Genomic DNA, 18,830 nt, shown 5'->3' on the forward strand with positions numbered 1-18,830 from the left:
ATCAACTCTTACGTCTTCAATTTCCATGACTTGGTTTTCTGTGCAATAGGGATGTGGCTTATGTGTCAATTATGTTTAGACTGCAGGATCCTGCTTAGATTGGAGAATAATGATTTTGAATGCTGTTTGTAGTAACGAGATTCTGCTTAAGATTAGCCAACTGATGTTGCATGGAAATTGGATTTTTCTTTCTCTCCTTGCTGGAGAACCAAAGAGGACTTTGCAACAGTGCACTGGCTATTACAGAACAGATCTTATTCTTTTGGTGGAATAGCTTCTTGCCAATGAGCTTCCACTTCAATAGCACTTCTTTGGTAGTAGTTATTAGCTGGCTTTTGAAATTGCCCCTTCCCAATTTTCTGCAGTTTTGCCTTTTTCCAGAAGCATCTTTCAGATTGTCTTGTGTCAGAAAACAGATGATATGAATAATGTTCTTCTCGGTGCTTGGGTTTTTTTATTTTGCTAGAGAATGACATTGGTGCTTTAATAGTAGCTTACCTTTCAGTGGCTCTGCACAATTTGTGTTTCCATGTTTTTAAATACTGGTTTTCTGTACCCAGGTATAATTTGAAGATGTCTCTGACTGAGAAGCATTGCTTGACCTGATACATAAGACAGTGTATAAAATTAGGGAGAGATGCTTCATGTGATGCCAGAAACTTTATTGTTTGTCCCAAAAGATAATTTGGTTGTTTGACAAATGTTTTGAAAACTCATGTCTACGTACATACGTGTTTAATATATGGCAAAGTTTGTTACTGCCCTTGTTGAAGTAGTAAGTTTGCATTAAGCTATACTGGCTGGATAATTGAAGATTACAAAAAAGCATTCTTTTCTGTGTTCAAGAAAAGCAAGACAACTAATTTTTTTTTTTCCATTTTCTTTTTTTCCAATATTAAATGTTTTGTGGTAAATTTTGATGGCTTCATTTTGTGAATTTTATCACAAGCTTAGCTTTCAGTGTCTGAAGTATGCTTCTGCCGACAGCAAATCAGTGGCTTTGTCAGGCTTACTTTCATTTATGTAGCGCTATTGCCAGAGATCCTCAAGTAGCTGCCCATGTTTTGTCTTGCATTCTTTAGTGTAATACTCCGTGTATTTTTGCGTGTATTATTTTCCATATATTTATCTGCCTTTTATCTTCTGAAAGTGAATATTTATTCTGTAAATCTCCACACGTATGAAACCAAGCCGTAGTCTTGAGATGTGGCAGCAGAGCCAAAGAAGGTGGATCTTATTGCATTCATCCTCTCCTAGAAATCAATGTCTGTTGGATACTACACCCTCAATTCTAACCAGTTTGTATGTTGTAAGGTTTTTGTAGAACAAATAGAAAAAGACTTACAAAATCTTCAGTGGTACAAGAACCTGGAAAGCAGAAACACTGAATTGCAACAGGAACTTCAGCTGTTAGGAAAAGATATAAGAGAGTGGTAGAAATAATTTGCCGTGCACAGATCTTTTCCTTTCCTGTCATTTCCCATAGTGAAAACACAGGGAACGACTGTATTTACTCAAAACAGGAACTCTTTGCAGCTTTGGTCAAAGGACTGAGTTAGTCTGTTTTGATAGAAGTGTTGAGAAGTTAGTGAAATATGTTACTTGGTCTGGCTGTTTGGATCCAGAACTGAAATGTGGGTATTCTTGGCTTCTAAAAATGAATTGATTCCATTCTATGTTTTTAATATTGACTGAGTTGTCATGGTTTAGGCAAACTGAGCTAAGAGCTTAAATTCTTAATTTTATTTTAGGCATACCCTAAGCATAACTTACTGTTCTCAATTTAGGCACATATGAATTAAATATTTTCATGCAACTGATCAGGTCTGAATAATTTGCCTGGATGCAAAATCTGAGCTGTACTCTGTAGTTACAGCGAGTGATAATTGAAAACTTATTTATTCCCTTCCCTCTGGAAATCACAGCCATGGGTTTCTTATGAAGGTGAGGCTTTTGGAGGATTTAACATAAATGCTTGGTATTGATTTTTTTCCTCTTCTTCTTATTTCTTCTAATTTTTTAGTTAGTAAATAAAGTTAGTCTTGTTCATGAATTTATTTTTTAAATCCTCATTGACCCATGAATTTGAACCCTAATAATTAGATATATTTTTCTTCTAGTCACAGGGTTTTTAATTCCTTTTTTTAGAAGAGTACGTAGCTGTTGAGTGGCTTTCCAGAGATGAAATGAAAGATCAAACACTGTATGTTTTATGGCCAGAAATACAGAAAAGGAAGTCTTAATGCTTGTTTCTCTCATATCTAAATGTGTTCTGATTTTTCAACATTAATTCATTAATATCCTTGTATATTAAGACAATATTGTGCTTTAGCTTTTAATTCTTTCTGATGTTACGTCAGTGACATTTATAGGCAGTAGTTTTATTATTTTATGGCCAAAGTAAGTAAATATTTCCTCGCATAGTTTTTCAGAGCAGAACTTCTTCCATCCAGCTAGCTCTTTATTTCGTATGTACCAGCTTGAGTTCTTTTTTTTTTTTTTTTTTTTTTTTTTTTAATAATTTTATTGGAATCCTGTGCAAGGAATTCTGGAAAACATTCAACACTATCTCTTGGTGCTTTTGATTTTTTTTTTTTTTTTTTTTTTTTTTTTTTTTTTTTTTTTTTCTTTCCCCTTGTTCTAGTAGAAATACTTGTCTTGCTTTTCCCTCCCTGTTAACTGCATCATGTCATTAGCTGGTCTTTCTTATGAATGAGCCCATGGTTCAAAATGGTTCTTCTTAGTATTAATTGTTTCTCCTGTATTTGCATCAGTAAATTTGCTTTGTAACTTTTCTACTTTGTGCCTTGTACTAGTAGTATTTCTGGTTACTTTATTCCATTGCCATCTGTCTCCAAGGTAAAAACAAAGTGAAAAACAGAACTGGTTTACCTCTGACTACTTTATAGTTCTTATGCAAGCCATTCTGAGTCTTAATTAGTATTCCTACACAACATACATCACAGAAAATGAGGTGGAAAAAATATACTGTGCTTTTTATCTTGATTAGGAAATGAGCAGTCACAAACAGCTGTTGTGGTATCCTTGAACAGTCCATCTTTAAAGAATTGTAGCATCATTAAGATTGGAAAAGACCATCTAGTCCAACATCACCACCATGCCCACTAAGTTGTGTCCCTCTGTGCTGTGTCTAGCCTTTACATGAAGGCTTCCAGGGCTGGTGACTTTACTTCCTTTTCCTCCCTGGGCAGCCTTTTCCAATATCTCGCCGCTCTTTTGGAGCATAAATTTTTCCTGATACCCGACCTAAACCTCCACTACCACAGCTTAAGGCCATTAGCTCTCATTGTGTTGCTAGTTACCCAGGAAAAGAACCCTGCTCTCACCTTGCTACAACCTCCTTTCCAGTAATTTTTAATGAGCTATGAGGTCACCCCTGAGCCTCATGTTCCCCAGACAAAATCCCAATTCCCTCAGCTGTTCCTAGTAAGACTTATATTCCAGACCCCTCACCAGCTTTATTGGATGCGATCCAGGGCTTCAGTGACTTCTTTGTAGTGAGGGGCCTGAAACTGAACACAGTACTTATGGTGTAGTCTCACCAGTGCTGAGTACAGAGGGACAGTTGCCTCCCTGGTGCTGCTGACTGCACTGTTTCTGATAGAAAGCCAGGATGCCGTTGGCCTTCTTGGCCACCTTAGCGCACAACTGGCTCACATTCATCTGGCTGTCAGCTGACACTGCCAGATCCTTTTCCTCTGTGCGTGTGACCATTTCTTCATGTTCTTCTAGTTGCTTCTTCAGAATTTGTTCTAAACGCTCCCATTTTCTTTTAGACAAGACAAGGTGGTTCTAAAAAATTCTTACATTATAATAAAAAGCATTTTTAAACAGAGCACAAATAATGGCAGTAAACTCTTCAAATAGTCTTAATATGTGTTTCAGCTAATGGTAATGACAACAAGAAATTCAAAAGTGAAGATAAAATGGATGGGGCGCCTTCTCGTGTTCTTCATATCAGAAAACTGCCTGGGGAAGTGACAGAAACAGAAGTTATTGCTTTAGGCTTACCTTTTGGTAAGGTAACCAACATCTTGATGCTGAAAGGGAAAAATCAGGTAATTTGTTTTTTTTTCTTTTTTTTCTTATTTCAAAATATGCTGTTAAAATAGTATTGTAATACGTCATGCTACAGTAAGTATTAATGAGGAAAGAGGAGGAGGGTAAAAACCTTTTTTCTTTCTTTAAATCAGCTTATACTGTCTTGTAAATTCTGTTTGGGAATGTGGATTGGTTAAGAGCTAAATAAAGTAGGAAGTAGGATAAATACTGCAAGTTAAATACTCAGTTCTGCATTACTTCAGATGAATATTTGGAGGTGGCTTGGCAAATAAAGTTAGTAATTGGAGGATGGTGTCTTATAAAGGCGTATGTTTGGCAAAATGTGTTCTCAAAACTCTTGTCTTCTTTCTTGTGCTTCTAATACAAAGGTTGTCTACTTAAAATTTATCAATGTAACTTGATTTTATAGGCTTTTTTGGAACTTGCAACAGAAGAAGCAGCTATCACTATGGTTAATTACTATTCAGCTGTGACGCCTCATCTTCGTAACCAACCTATCTATATCCAGTATTCCAATCATAAAGAACTGAAGACTGATAATACACTGAACCAGGTATATTTGTTATTACATGGTATTAGAAATAGTAGGCAGTAGGGTATGTGACATAGATACCACCATCAATCAAGAATACCTGCTATTTAAATCTACTTTTGTCCACGTTCAAACACTACAGTAGTTTTACCAGTGGTTTTGGGAATGAAGATTTGCTTTCTCTGTGATCCTTCGATTAGGATGAATTTACTTAGTGTGAAAGGAAAGATTGTGAAGATGTTTTAACTTAAAATTTTTTCACAAAATAAATTTACGTCTTAGTTTAGAAAGTGCAGGATGAGAAAATTAACTTTTTAATTCTGACACGTGAGATTGTAATATCTCTTTCAATTTCCCTGGTGTTAATGACTAATGCGAATGGCTACATTTCAGTGCTTTGAATGAATTGTCTGGTAGCACTGGTGGGCTCTTCTCCTGTGATCTTCTGTTTCTGATGAAGAACACATTAATGTTCAGTGTAGAGATAAACGTGCATGTTAGCGGAAGGAAAAAATAATTAGTTTTTGCCTCTGCAGAACATATTTTAAAAGAAAGATAAATGCATATACCTGTTTCTAGTACAGAAACTTTTGTCTTTTTTCTAACGGAAAAATTAGCAAAAATAATGCCTGCGCAAAATAAGTTTTCCTCCTAATGTGATGACCATTTTTTTACAACGGGAAAAAAACGATTAACTTACCACAAGTCAGTGATTATTTCAAGATTGTTTTCTTATGTTCATCTTCAGAAGTGGCTATTTATATAAATCCTAAATGTGGTTTTGAACTTCTGTGAAAAAATGCTCACTGTTGTGTTCATTTAATAGATTATCCTTGTGTAAGCATGTTAAGTCATGCGCGTTCCTTCACTCCATCATGTATTTAGTGTAACTTTAGTGCACTGAAGCATGATGTGTAAGCATACATGAACAGTGCTATCAAGGGTTGTCTGTTAAAAAGCAACCTCGAAAGTTGTGGTTTTGTAGGTTGCACAGTTCAACGTTCTCCAATCACTTAAATACATGAATTTTAATTGATGTGCTTCTTCTGTGCTCACAGACGGAGTAGGAAATAATTATGTAACTCAGCCAAATATCGGAACAGCTTGAAATTTGTAATTTTCATGCATTAGGGGGGAAAAAGAATGTCTTTATCAGAAGGCATTTCTATAGAATTACAGTAGTTATTTGTAAATACAATTAAATTTTATTTTCTCAGCTAGCGTTCATCAAGTCTTTTAATTTTTTTAATCCTTCCTTAACTTGTTGATTCATTTCAGTTTGAATAGCATCATGTAAGTTGTGACATGAGATAGCTCTGATACCTCTGAAATAGTGCACTGATTTACTGTAATGGTTATTACTAGTTAGTTTTGCCTGGCGTGCTCGCTTTGTTGTTTGGTATTGTTTTGTTTCATGAGACTGTTCTAATGGATGTAGTAACTGAAACTTTTTTTTTTAACCCACTACTTTTTCTTTCTCAGGAAAAAAAATTATCTTTCTGATACTTTCAGTTTTGGCAGCAGCAGCAGTTATGTAGATGTGTGTTGTTGTGATGTCTTCATAAACCTTTGAATTTCTAAAACCATGTTTTTGATATTTAAAAAAACAAACCAGAAGGAAACAGAAGAACTCATGGTGGAAGAAGATTCTCTGTTTCTCTTTTTAGTAAGAAGGGTAAATAACAGACATCAGGTTGTTTAACTCTCTCTGGATAGTACTTTCTGATACTGTCTGTCTTGTGCATTATTTCTTTATGTTACATCAGAGAAGCTTGACAGTGTTCAGCATTATTCCTTCTTCACAGAACTTTCCACGTAATTTAAGTGGCAGTGAAATATTAACTGTACAGACTGTTGAAAAAACAAGATAAAAGATTACTGGCTTCTGCACTTTTTTCCCCTTTAAGAGTATGTAAGGAGTTTTGACATCCACAAAATGATTTTTAATACTTAATAGTAGAACAGTAAGCTTGCTACTAGGAAGATTGATATTTGTGCCACTTGAAGGCTTAATTGAGGTATTTGTTTTTATTTTCTCATGGATTGGACTGCATTACATTCATATTCTGACTCTTTTTTTTTTTTCCTGAATAATCATGCAATTTTCTAATTAATTTCTAGCTATTATCTTGAGATAGTAAAATCTTTGTAATTTTCTTTTCAAGCGGGCCCAAGCTGTTCTTCAGGCAGTGACAGCTGTGCAGGCAACAAATGCTCCCATAAGTGGGACCACCGTTAGTGAGAGTGCAGTTACTCCAGCTCAAAGTCCGGTGCTTAGAATAATTATTGACAACATGTACTATCCTGTAACCCTGGATGTTCTTCATCAGGTAAGACAAATTTCATTTTAATTTGACCTTGTAATTAGCAGGAACATGTGTATAAAACTTTGTTTTTGACAGATATTCTCTAAATTTGGTGCTGTATTGAAGATAATCACATTCACAAAGAATAACCAGTTTCAAGCTTTACTCCAGTATGGGGATCCAGTGAATGCACAGCAAGCAAAACTAGTAAGTATAGTTTTCTTTTAAGGGTAGATATGTTTCTGTGCTCTAGACATTTGTACAATGTTTGCACAACCCTGACTACTGTAGTTGTAATATTCCTCCTCTGTTTCTGAGAGTTCTTTAAAAATAATTGGGAGTTTATATCATTTTGACAACAATCAACAACATGTCATCAAGACCAGACATTTTGAATTAAGTGATAGTGATGTGACGGCATCCATGATGAGAAAAAAAGTAAACCAGAGGCAAAGACTAGATTTTGTGCTTGTGTGTGTGATATATATATTTTTATATATAAACAATTTTTTATTCTAACTTTTAAGAGTTAAATATAATTAATTTATATTCTCTAACATTCACATGCAGTTTGGGTTTTTGGAAGGTTGGTTAAAATTGATGTGCTGGTTAAGTGTTGCTTGGCAGCGTAGAAAGAGTGACTTACCCAGAGGTGACAAAATAGCTGAGGATATCATGAAAAAGTGAAAAGCTCACGCCTCAGATGAAGTTGATAAAGACTACTTAGTAGTAGAGGAAACAAAAAGCAGGCTTTGGTTTCTACTGCACTTCTTGAAGAATGACGACTATTGAGATAAAGACTGTCATTAAAAAGTGGAGGATTGTTATTTTCATTCTTCTCACCATATGAAATAATGAATGTTGATTAAAAGTATAAGGCCGCCAAGACAGGGAATGGCAAAAAATGAGAGATCTATTCAAAAGGCAGTGTATAAGTGCTCTTCCTTTTGAGAAAAAGTAATGCTAGCATAGGACAAGCAGATTTTTCAACTTGGTTTATGATATCTGCTTTAAGGTAGTCTATCTCAGGAAAGTAGTCTGGAAATATTTGTAGACTTTGGAGTCCAGTTTTAATTAGGGATGTTGTTTACTGACATGTTATAAAATACTAGGTGGGAGGGGTGTGTGAATGTATTACTGTAATTATGGGGGAAAAAAAAAATTGCGTGGATGGGATGCAGCTGTCAGGTTTGTAAATAGACTTAGAATGACATAAAAACTAGATCTTTAACCTGAAATTACTGTGGGAATTGACTGTAAGTCATTTGGATTCACAATTGAGATACGTTTTGATCCCAGTGTTCTTCAGGTATTTCTTGCGGATATTGTAATTCAATTTTGATCAACATTTGGGAAGTTATTTTTCAGTAATAGTTGATGTGCTTTACTTCACATTTTTGACTTCGTTTTTTGAATCTTAAATGTGTTATCAGAAGATTTAATGGAAAGACGGCATCTGTGAAATGAGCTGTAGCAATCTGAAAATTATCAGTATAATTCTAGAACTGTATTCTAAAAGAAGTGACAAATAACACGGGATGAGGTATGTAAAAGTATGAAAGGAAATAAAGAATCTGCTGATGCTGACTTCTGATAAATTGATACTAGCTTGCGGGACACTATTGGTCATAATATTCAAAACAAAACAACAACACCTGTATTTGCTCTGGTTTTGCATGTTTTAACTGGGGTAGCTGTTCACTAATGGCTGCTCATGTGTGAATGACTAAACTTAATTGAATAACAGTGAAACCTGCATGTATAGTTATTGTCAGAGTTATCTTAAAACCTAGCTTAGTGACAAATTGAAACAGGAATCGGTTTATAGCTTCTTATTTTAACCGATTTCTAAGTAAATGCTTTAATGAGGGAAGATTTGATTTTTATTTTTTCTCCTTTCTCTTTTCTCTCCCAGAGATAGAGTAAAATTGATACTGTTGTTACAATTAAATTAATGTGATAAAACATGAAGTCACCCAGTCAAAACTGAGAAAAGGAAAGAAAGTCACACGATAAGGAAAAAGCCTACAGTTTAAATTCAGTTGGAAATAGTGGTAGAAGCAAGAGGATGTGGTGGCAAATTTAAGTTACATGGCATTCAAAATTAAAATCATGGTAAAAGAGTAAAGAAATTTTCAATTTGTTTTCCGTCAGTTGTTACTGTAGAAGATAATGGGGAAATTTAATTTTCCACTGGCACTCTTCACAGGAAATCAGAATGTGGTCTTAATAGAAATTGAAGACTTTATTAAGGAAGTTAAAAGAGCAATTTGAAAAACTCAAGTGATGTAAGTACCAAGGAGAGATGTTATTCATTTGAAGGTTCTGAGAAACTAGTGACACTGGCAAGAATGTACAATATGAAGCCTCTAGCCCTGTGGGACTCCTTCTGCTACCTGAATGAGCAAGTAGTGAAAAATTGCATTCCTGTTCCACTTGCTGTGTGAGAAACTCATTTCCTGTAAAAGTAGGCTGTGGCTACACTGATTCATGTTTCATCACCACCTTCAGATTGGGTCATTATAGTTCATTATATCTGTAACTAAAGGTAAAGACAAACTTAAGATTACTTTCAGTGCAGCAGTCTAGCTGTGGTTTGGAGAAAGTGTTGAGAATGTGCAGCACTAGAGCACACCGAACTATTGTGCTTCCTCTGGTGAAACAAAGGGATATTCTGGAGGTGTCTGTATTCATATGGAAATTTTTTGTGCATCAAAGCCAGCAGATTTTCACAGTAAATGATAGTGCCCTCAATAGAAGCAGAAAGCCTGCTTAGGTTGCTATGAAAGTAATGCCTTCTATGTATTTCCATGGAAACGACAACAAATACAAAGAGCACAGTAACAGTATTTGATAGAGCAAATCCTCAGCTACAAAACACTGCTTTTCAACAGTCACCACCATTAGCTATGTGTTTTTGCCAACAGTGAACAAGAGCCTGTGTGTTGCAGTCATAGAAATCTGTGCCAGCAGAGGTGACCCATTGTTTCATGGGTGCTGTGATGGCATTGTTGCTAGGAAAATGTTGCCTGTGAAGTCCGTCTTTCATCGGCCTTATAAGAAGGAAGTCAGAAGGTGCCAAATCTGAACTATACGGTGGGTGTGGTAAGACAAGCCACAAGTGTGCTGCATGGTCTTCAGACTGCTATGGGGCCTGAAGCTAAGAGTATGGTTATCTTCTTCTCTGTCAGACTCGGAAAGTTTGAGCCTTTAGCTTAGTTGGTGTCATGATGAAATGGTCAGAGTTGATGGTTTTCCAGGCTCCAGGAAATCCAGAAAGATAACCCCTTTCCTTTCTTAAAACACAGCACAGATCAGTTTACCTGCAGAGGGCTGCATCTTGATCTTTTTCTTCAATGAGGAATTCACATGTCTCTGCTCCATTGACTACTGTTTTCACTCCAGCTCATACTGGTGACATTGTGTCACACCACTGGTAACAGTGTGATCCAGGCAAACTGTCACCTTCAGCTTTGTATTGGGTCTGTAAATCCTGACAGGCTTGCATACCATGTTCTTTCTCTGCTTATGTGGGCGTCTGTGGGACACATAGCTGATGAAAACTCAGATATTCCAGTTTTGCCGCTACAGTTTCCAATGCAGTGTAGCCAATACTTAGTCCATACACAGTTCCCTGATCATATTCTGCCAGTTTGCCTTGATGAGCTGAGTGAGACGCTCTCATTTGGTCACGTGACAGGTGTGCATGGTTGACTGGGAATGTGACTTGTTTTTCACTTCACTTTTGCAGCTGCTGAAATGCACCATCCACTCCCTCACTATGCTAGCATTCATGTTGATCTCCATAAATGTTCAGCCAGCATTGGGGTATGTTGGTGCAATTTTTTTCTGCGTGGAGGAATTCAGCAGCACTCCTTTGCTTCGTGCACACTTCCGTGTCAGACACCATTCTGTCAGACTGCCTCTCTGCTGTCATCTGTCACACAGCAACGACGTGTAACGAAATATTGGTGGGGAGGGTTCGACCTCTCCTGCCGTACTACTGACATCCATCTCCACGTGGACCAGCGTGATCAGATAGGAGGCATTGCTTTTGGAGCAACCCTTGCAAACATTCGAACGCCACTAATGCCATCTTTTGGTTTGATTACTGGGAGTAATGCTGTGCATGAAAGTCATCTTGACCCAGTATGAGTTAAAAATATCGCATATCTACTGAGTTGCTGTTGTGCTTAGTCATTTGAACCTAAGATGGCATGTAGCTGTTCTGGAGTACCAAGAATTAGTTTCTCTACAGAAGTTCTTTTAAGGTCTGACTCCACACTGGAGATGCGTTCTTTCCAGTTTCTTTGAGTGACTGTTTCATGGTGGTTCTTCTGCTAGCAGTCTGCAGAAAAGACCTCTGCCAGGTTTTGTCACCATAAAATCTAATGTGAGCTTCCTGTGGTCATTTTCTAGAAAATGACAGAAAGCAACAGCATTTCCAGTTAAGATATTTAGCTTCAGCACAGTTACCCTTGATTATTATGTTAAGGATTTTCATGCCCCCTGAATCCTGAAGATTATTGTGCTGAAATGATAGGCAGTGCTTGGATCAACTGACGAGTGCCAGATTGTGCCCATTGTGTTAGAAAGCCCAGCAAGTGCAGTAATAGTGTTTGTTTCCTGGATGCTCCAGCTTTGTAGTGAAAAATGTGGTGTAACTGGTCTTTTAATGAAAGAACTGCATGCAAAGAATCTTAGTTTTGAATAATGGTCTGTGGTTTAGAAACACTGTTTAGCCACAGAAACTTCTTGCATCCAAGGCATTTGTCTGAAAAGAAACAATTTTCGTTCAAATACTTATCCAAAGGATACACTAAGGATGCATCTCTCCCAAGAGAGATTTACAGTATAACCTTTGAGCTGAGTTGGAGTATGTTGTGTGAGGATCACATTTTCTTTTTTTAAATCTTAAACTACTGTGATGTATCCTTTTGAAAATATTGTTTCTAGTTCCTTTTTGTAGTTTCACTGTGGCTTTTGGTTACTTACATTCTTCTGTTAAGTATTGACCTGTTTGGAAACTACAAACACAGGTAGTATTTTGGCTTGCTATTTTTTTATTTTAAGGCTAAGGATTTTTATCAACATCCTTCTTCTAGCTATAAATTAGTCTACAGACTCCACATGGAGGTATAATGAGAGTCTTGATTGCGTTTTAAATACTTAGTGCTTTCCTGTGATTTGGACTCAGCTAAAAAGGAGCTGCCTTTTGGTTCCAGTCATACCTAGTTTTCATTATTATAAGAATAATGTTTTCTGTGTGATAATTGTGTTGTTCCAGAGTAAACTCTAGTTGTGTAAACTGGACTTAATCCCTATGTTAGTGGATTTTAGATGATAGGCTTTGCATTGCCAATATTCTTTCATCTGAATTTCAAGCAGAAGTATTTGTTGAGACAAATATCTAGATTGTCAAGTTTTTTTTTTTTTTTTAATTTTTATTTATTTGCTCTGTGTTCTTTTATCTTCCTACTACTTGAAAGTTCTAGTAGTACTAACTTATGTGTTCTTGTACATTGGCTGCTAATGCTGTTAATTCTTTTAAACAATTTCACAAGCCCTGGTGATATATTAGCTGAGATAATACATCTTGTAGGAAAGGACAACCCAGACATAGTGAGGTGTCTGTGGGATGTTCAGTTCCCAGGTGCATTGCTGTATGAAAATAGTTGTGATGCTTTCCATGGCCAATGGGCCTAATAGTTTTGTGCAGCACTTAATTCAAAGGAGTTCATCTTTTCAGAACTTGAATGTGTTGGGAAGTTTTGTAGGTATAACTAAGCTAGCTTGCTTTGGTCCAGAGCTGATGTATTTTTGTCTAGTATTACTAAAGAGAAACAAAAGATTTAACTTTCGTATTTGAAAATCGAGAGTTTCTATTGAATGATCTGGGTGTTTCTTGGAAACATAAAATAACTTGCTTTAAAAAGTTTTATTCTGTGTAGCATTAACAGCTATACGTTACTATATGAAAGCATGATCAAAATTTCAGATGGAATTAAATTAGTGTGGTACAGAATGGGAATGATTGAAGCATATATAATTAGGTCTTAATGGAGAATGTTTCCACATAGATGTAGTACCATGGTAAGAGCTGGTGTGAATTCTCTTGTTAGTAGGCATCCACTAAAAAGTAAGAATTGTGAAAATGGAACTTTTTTTTTTATTATTAAGGTCTAGCATTAGACTAGAAGGTAATATTTTGGTTTGGGTTTTTTTTTTTTTTTTTTTTTTTTTTCTTCAATTTTGGCACTAACTCTAAGGGGAGAGTAAAAGGAGGCAGGAACAAATACGCTGGTTTGGCACAGAGCCATCTACTTTATGGTGTGTAAACCTAGATTTTTTGATATCTTAAGTCAGCTTTTTATAGACTTCTAGTGTGATTATTTATTTTTTTTACTTTTTGAGAAATGTTTGGCATTTTACCTGCATTAAAGCTATACTGTGAAATACATGTTAAATTATATTCAGCAGAAGTTTGACTGTGCTGATTTCTCTGCACCTTGGTGCATGAACAATCTCTTGATAAGAGAAATAAACATCAAGCATCCTGGAATCATGTTAAGAGAGGTTAATGCATTGTAATCTTAATAGGTTTTAAGCTAGACAGTAAGAGGGATAAATAGTTAAGTACTGACCAACCCATGTTGTGTATTATTTTAAATAAATTGTTTCCTTTTTGCAGGCCCTAGATGGTCAGAATATTTATAATGCTTGCTGTACTCTACGGATTGATTTTTCCAAATTGGTGAATTTAAATGTCAAGTACAACAATGATAAAAGCAGGGACTACACTCGTCCTGATCTTCCGTCTGGTGATGGACAGCCAGCGCTGGACCCTGCTATTGCTGCAGCATTTGCAAAGGAGACTTCTCTTCTAGGTATGACTCTGACTCTATTGTTATGTGTTGCAAAGTCACTTGATGAAGATATTAATTAGTCTTAAATTGCAGTGGTGTCCTGAGGCCTATTATGTTTACATTGCAGTGTGAATTGTAGTAATACAGTTGCATTATCTTTAGAAGCCCTGGAGAAGTGAATGAGAGAATGCATGACAAATGAGAAATGCACAAACGATAAATAAGCTCTCACTCTGAATGCATGTCTTCAACTGCAATGTTGTCCCTAACAACAGAAAAATAAAAGGGATGTGACACAAGTAACTTAAACTGCAGTTCTTGAAAGATGCTTCACTGAGCATCAGTGAAGTCAGTTATATTTATCTTGGTTATTAATGGAGATCTTATACTGGAATAGAGGGAGGGACCTTTTCTGATTCTGCTAATGACTGGTTGGGTGAGTTTTGTATATCTTAACTTTGCTTCATCTGGCAAATACAAGTACTCTGATCTTTGGGTTAGTTTCTTCTTTCATTTATATTGCCTCCTGCTTGCCTTATTATCACAGACTTCAAGCTCTACTGCTGAAAAACTTCACGAAAGGGTTCTGTTAGTATTATTGTTGCCTTAGCCAATCAAATAGTTGTCATAATGAGAATTATACTTGTTTGAATATGGAAGTATGAGGCTCTCTATGGAAGAAAAAAAAAAAAAGGCGTAAAATACACAACATCAAAATGAAACGAGAAAACAGAAAAAAACTTGAAAGCCTGAATGGGTTTATGACTGTGTTTTTATTCACATACTCAAAAGGAGAAAGGTGAGAACAGCTGTAAGTTCAGAGAGTTGTAAGATGAAGGTTTGGAAACTATGATGTGTGAAGTATGGCAGAACGATTGCAGTGACCTTCCTCCTGCTTCTTTTTTATCTTCTTATTTTATATTTGTATTTGCTTTAGAATTGTCTTCTCTAATGTCAGTAGTGATAAAGATAGCTTCAGAGTGTACTTAGGTAGATTATCTGCCATTCAGTATTCACTGATGGTTCCCAAAGGGTGTGCTTTGCCACAAGAGTGGAGCTCCATTTTGAGCTCGATGTGATGCTCTTCAAGTTCTAGTATGTTTGCAGCAATGCTGTGCTGCACCTGTGGCATTCTTGCTAAAACTCTTGCTGTAGCCGTTTTTAGTGTATGTGTATGAGATCTCTTAGCAGAAAATGTGATAAGGCTTCAGTTTTAACCTTGATTTCTGTTACATTATGCTGTTAAATGGTGGATTGTTGTACAGCTTTCATGCTTTTTTCTAAAGTGTATAAAGTAATTTGTATGTCAGAAGTGAGGTTTAGGTTAAATGTTTTATGAGTAGAGGTTTAGTGACAGGATGACACTCTTGTATTAGTCTTGGTGCTTCAGTCTTTATGATTGAATATCGTGTGTGTGTATGTATACCTCGGTTACATTCTGCATGAAATTAACCCTCTTCATCAGAAACTGTAACTTCGTGATGTGCTATAGTAAAACCTAAAATGTGAAACTTCTTGAGCTATTGAGCATAGATTTTCAAAGAACCTCCTATTGCCCCCCAAAATCCTTCCAGGCTAAGTATAAGAAGGCATAGAGCAAGTAGTGAGTAAAAAAGTAATGAGTACCAGGAGGTAGTGATTACTTGACGTAAGGTCATAAAGAAGTTTGTAGCCCAGCTAGGGACTAAATCCAATTCAGTCATAGCTTTACGTATCTACATTAAGATGATTACTTCTATTACCTATGATTTTCACACATAATTTTTAGTATAGCTTTAATTTGCCTATTAATAAAATATCATTAGTAATTTGTACTTGAGAAGTTGCACAAAAAAAAAAAAAGCTGGGAATAAGTAATGTGTGACATGCTGTGTTGAGGATAAAAGCTCAATGGCTAGGAAGAGGGGTCTATAATGTTTGTATGTTTTCATTAATATCCAGAAGAAGCAAAAGCCTGATTGTTGGAACCTAAAATTAACGATAACAAAGCTTTCCAATAAGTGCATTTCTTGATACAGTATCAACAGTTTCTAAATAGTTGTAGGTAAGTCATTAAAAAATCAATGAGTTGAGTGATATCAATAACCATAATCTAAATTTTATTCATAAAACAAGATTTTACTTCTGTTGAGTGGCAAATTTTAGAGACCTATAAAATAAACCCATAAAAAATGCAAATCTTGTGATATCTCTGACCCTTCCAGGAAATGAGAGCTGTGTGCTGTATAACCAAGTAGAAAATTGTTGCATGTGTAAATTATCCAGGCTTTCATGGATTGTTACTTGTTCATATACTGCCTCCTCAGCTGTGATAAAGCTAAGTTGTCAGAAATCTTGGAGACTGTAAATTGGGCATATTTTCAATGAGTCTTACTATCTTTTGAATGGAGGGCAAAATTACTAATGAACCAAATGGGGCTGCTTTCAAATGGCTGTCGTGGTCATCATATCAGAATTAGGCTTTCTTTTTTTATTTCCCTGGAATGTGTTTCTTTTTATAAGTGAAGTAGAGAAAAGTTATGGAAGATCTTCCAGGGAAAAAAAAGCCTTTTGTGTAAATAGCAGCTATATTGTAATAGCAGCTACATAAAAATGAAATGCTGAATAAAATGCTAAACAAAAACTACTTATAATTGCAAGATATATAATAGTTCAACTTCAATTTAGCTGTTTATTACTACAGCTAGAAATTTGCTGTTGTTACTACTCCTACAGTATTATTTCTTGCTGTCTTTTCTAGGTTTTTTTATTACAACTTTTCATTAATTGCCTCTTCTTAAAATTCTTATTAAATGAATCTGTTTCAGAGGATAACAATTGAAAACATTTCTATATGAATGCTGTTAAATTAATCTTTGCTTTTTACTTCATCAGTAGGACCAAAAAAATCCTGTAGAAAGTTTAATACTATGAAGAATTTTGACTTTTAAAGTATCAGTTGTGTCATTACATCCAATTACAGAAAAAGCCTTAACTTTGTTAGGCATCTTCAAATTCTTTTATGTCTCAACGTGCTGGACTAGCTTAGAGTTTCTAAAGTTATGGAGAAGTGCTTCAGACACATTAAAAGACTTGAAGCACGCTAATATTTTGACACTTTCTCGTACCTAAATGGTTGCTGCTAAACTAGTATAAAGCAAGTTGTTAGCTGAAAATCTGTCATACTTTTCCATCATTTTTCACGTTTGTGTCTGTGTGACCTCCACAGTAGCTGAGTGTAAACAAATTTGAAAGTCAGTATATGTGATACAAAACACTTAAATTACATTTCCAAACTATAACTTGCACAGCAGAGTTTTCTTTTTAAAAACTCTTACTTGAGAATTTGCATTTTATATTCCCAGATTTTCCTTTGTATCACAGTCTGCTTTTGGCAGTAAGCTGCTTTGTTTCATCTGGAAGGGTACTTTTTTTTTTTTTTAACTGTCTCTTTTATAAGTAGGTTTTTCTTGAAAGTAAAGCCATATTCTTCAGTTTTACCCCAAGAACAAAACAAACATTTGTGTTAGATATATAGGATTGTATTTACACTTCCCTGTATCACAGAATTGGTTTTAGGAAGCAGTAATCGCCATGTGTTTGTATGCCAGCAGTGGTTTAATTTGATACCCTCTCTCTGACAGATGCTGTTACTTCTATGTTCACTCATAGAAGACCTAGGACAGCCTTATAATGGACAATCACGTGTTAGCATGCCTGAGAGAAGTACTTTCCTAGACCAGAAGTAGCTAGTGCTTGGCTTATGTGCTGAGGCATATTATGTATCACTTTATTTAATATAATTGGCTGCTGTTTCCATAGACCATCAAATACTGTTTGAAATGCTGATAAGGGCTTTTGTCTCAGTGGAAGAAGGACAAGGTTTTTCTTTCTGTTTTGTGTTACAGACAGTTCCACAAATATCACAAGTGATGCAATAAAAAGATTGTGTTTATTGCCTCAATTGAAGTAAATTTTCCCTTTATCTTGTCCTGAGAGATTACTAGAATTTTCTAAATATTTTCATTACTTAGTACTTCACATATCTCTGATTTGGTCTACGAATACTAATGCTATGCTATTGATTTATCAGAAAGAATTCTGTATCTTTCATTTCCTTTTTTTTTTTATTTTTTTTTATTTTTGTTTTTATTTTTGTGTGGACTTTGACAAGAAATGACCAGAACATATTTTTCAAATCATAATTGATCAGTAATACTCTGTAAGCACTTTAGAAAAACAGGAATTTATGTCCTGTTCTCTTTGAAAAGACATTTGTCCAGCCTGGGAAAATCTCATTTTTTTTCAATTGTTTGATTTTTTTCATCAATTTGTTTAGCAAAAGGTAACTAAAGAGTAGAAATAAATATAGATGTATTTTGTAGATAGTAATCGTACAATAACCTCTTTCCCCCCCATGGTAACAACCTTCCTCTCCCTCCACGTGGTACTAAATCTGGGGTATTTGCCATTAATACAGATGACTGTATTTACTATTTTCTGCTTAATATTTGGTCATTGACTGAAACTGAAGAACTTTGCTTTTTCCTGTTGTCTTCCTCTGAAATAAATCTGGGAAGAAAGTGTTGCATAGTGTAAAAGATGATATTTAGGCTGTCTACCTGGTGTGTTGGAAGACTGGTCAGAAACTTTTTCTAGCTTAGCATCATCGTACAAACATCTGAAATTTTGCCAAAATGTGAAATCGGAGAAGCCAATTTCAGAAGAGAAAATAAAACACTTTAAGTTCTGTTCCTGTTCTTTTTACATATTTTGCTACATAAATGTCCTTTTACTGGACTCTGAAATATGCAAATAAGAATTTGACTAAAATATGATAAGGATATTCTTGTATGGGCTGTCTGCAGTGCACGTATGTTGCCGAAATCTTTCACAGCTCCCAGAATTAGCATACTTGCCAGGTACAGCAGTGACATCACCATGAGAAGCATTCAGATTTCTGTAGGATCTGAGTTTCCTTGGAGGAGTGGTAAAGTGATTTTTTTTTAGGGAATCAGATTATTATAAAACCAGTTTGCTGCAGCCTTGTGCCTCCTCATCCCA

The 18,830-nt window shown here is 35.6% G+C and overlaps 1 protein-coding gene across 6 annotated transcripts in view; it reads left to right on the forward strand.

The window, feature by feature from the left end:
- Nucleotides 1-18,830, forward strand: part of PTBP2 (polypyrimidine tract binding protein 2) — a 48,552-nt gene that overhangs the window by 22,273 nt on the left and 7,449 nt on the right. For 5 of the 6 annotated variants that reach the window (XM_048944887.1, XM_048944888.1, XM_048944889.1 and 2 more), the window contains 5 exons: nt 3,907-4,079; nt 4,493-4,636; nt 6,781-6,945; nt 7,018-7,128; nt 13,613-13,808. In XM_048944887.1, the coding sequence (XP_048800844.1) occupies nt 3,907-4,079; nt 4,493-4,636; nt 6,781-6,945; nt 7,018-7,128; nt 13,613-13,808 (789 nt within the window). The remainder of the gene's footprint in view (nt 1-3,906; nt 4,080-4,492; nt 4,637-6,780; nt 6,946-7,017; nt 7,129-13,612; nt 13,809-18,830) is intronic. The other variant, XM_048944891.1, reaches the window with a different exon arrangement.

The sequence above is a fragment of the Lagopus muta genome, chromosome 5 (genome assembly GCF_023343835.1).
Source record: "Lagopus muta isolate bLagMut1 chromosome 5, bLagMut1 primary, whole genome shotgun sequence".
NCBI lineage: Eukaryota > Metazoa > Chordata > Aves > Galliformes > Phasianidae > Lagopus > Lagopus muta.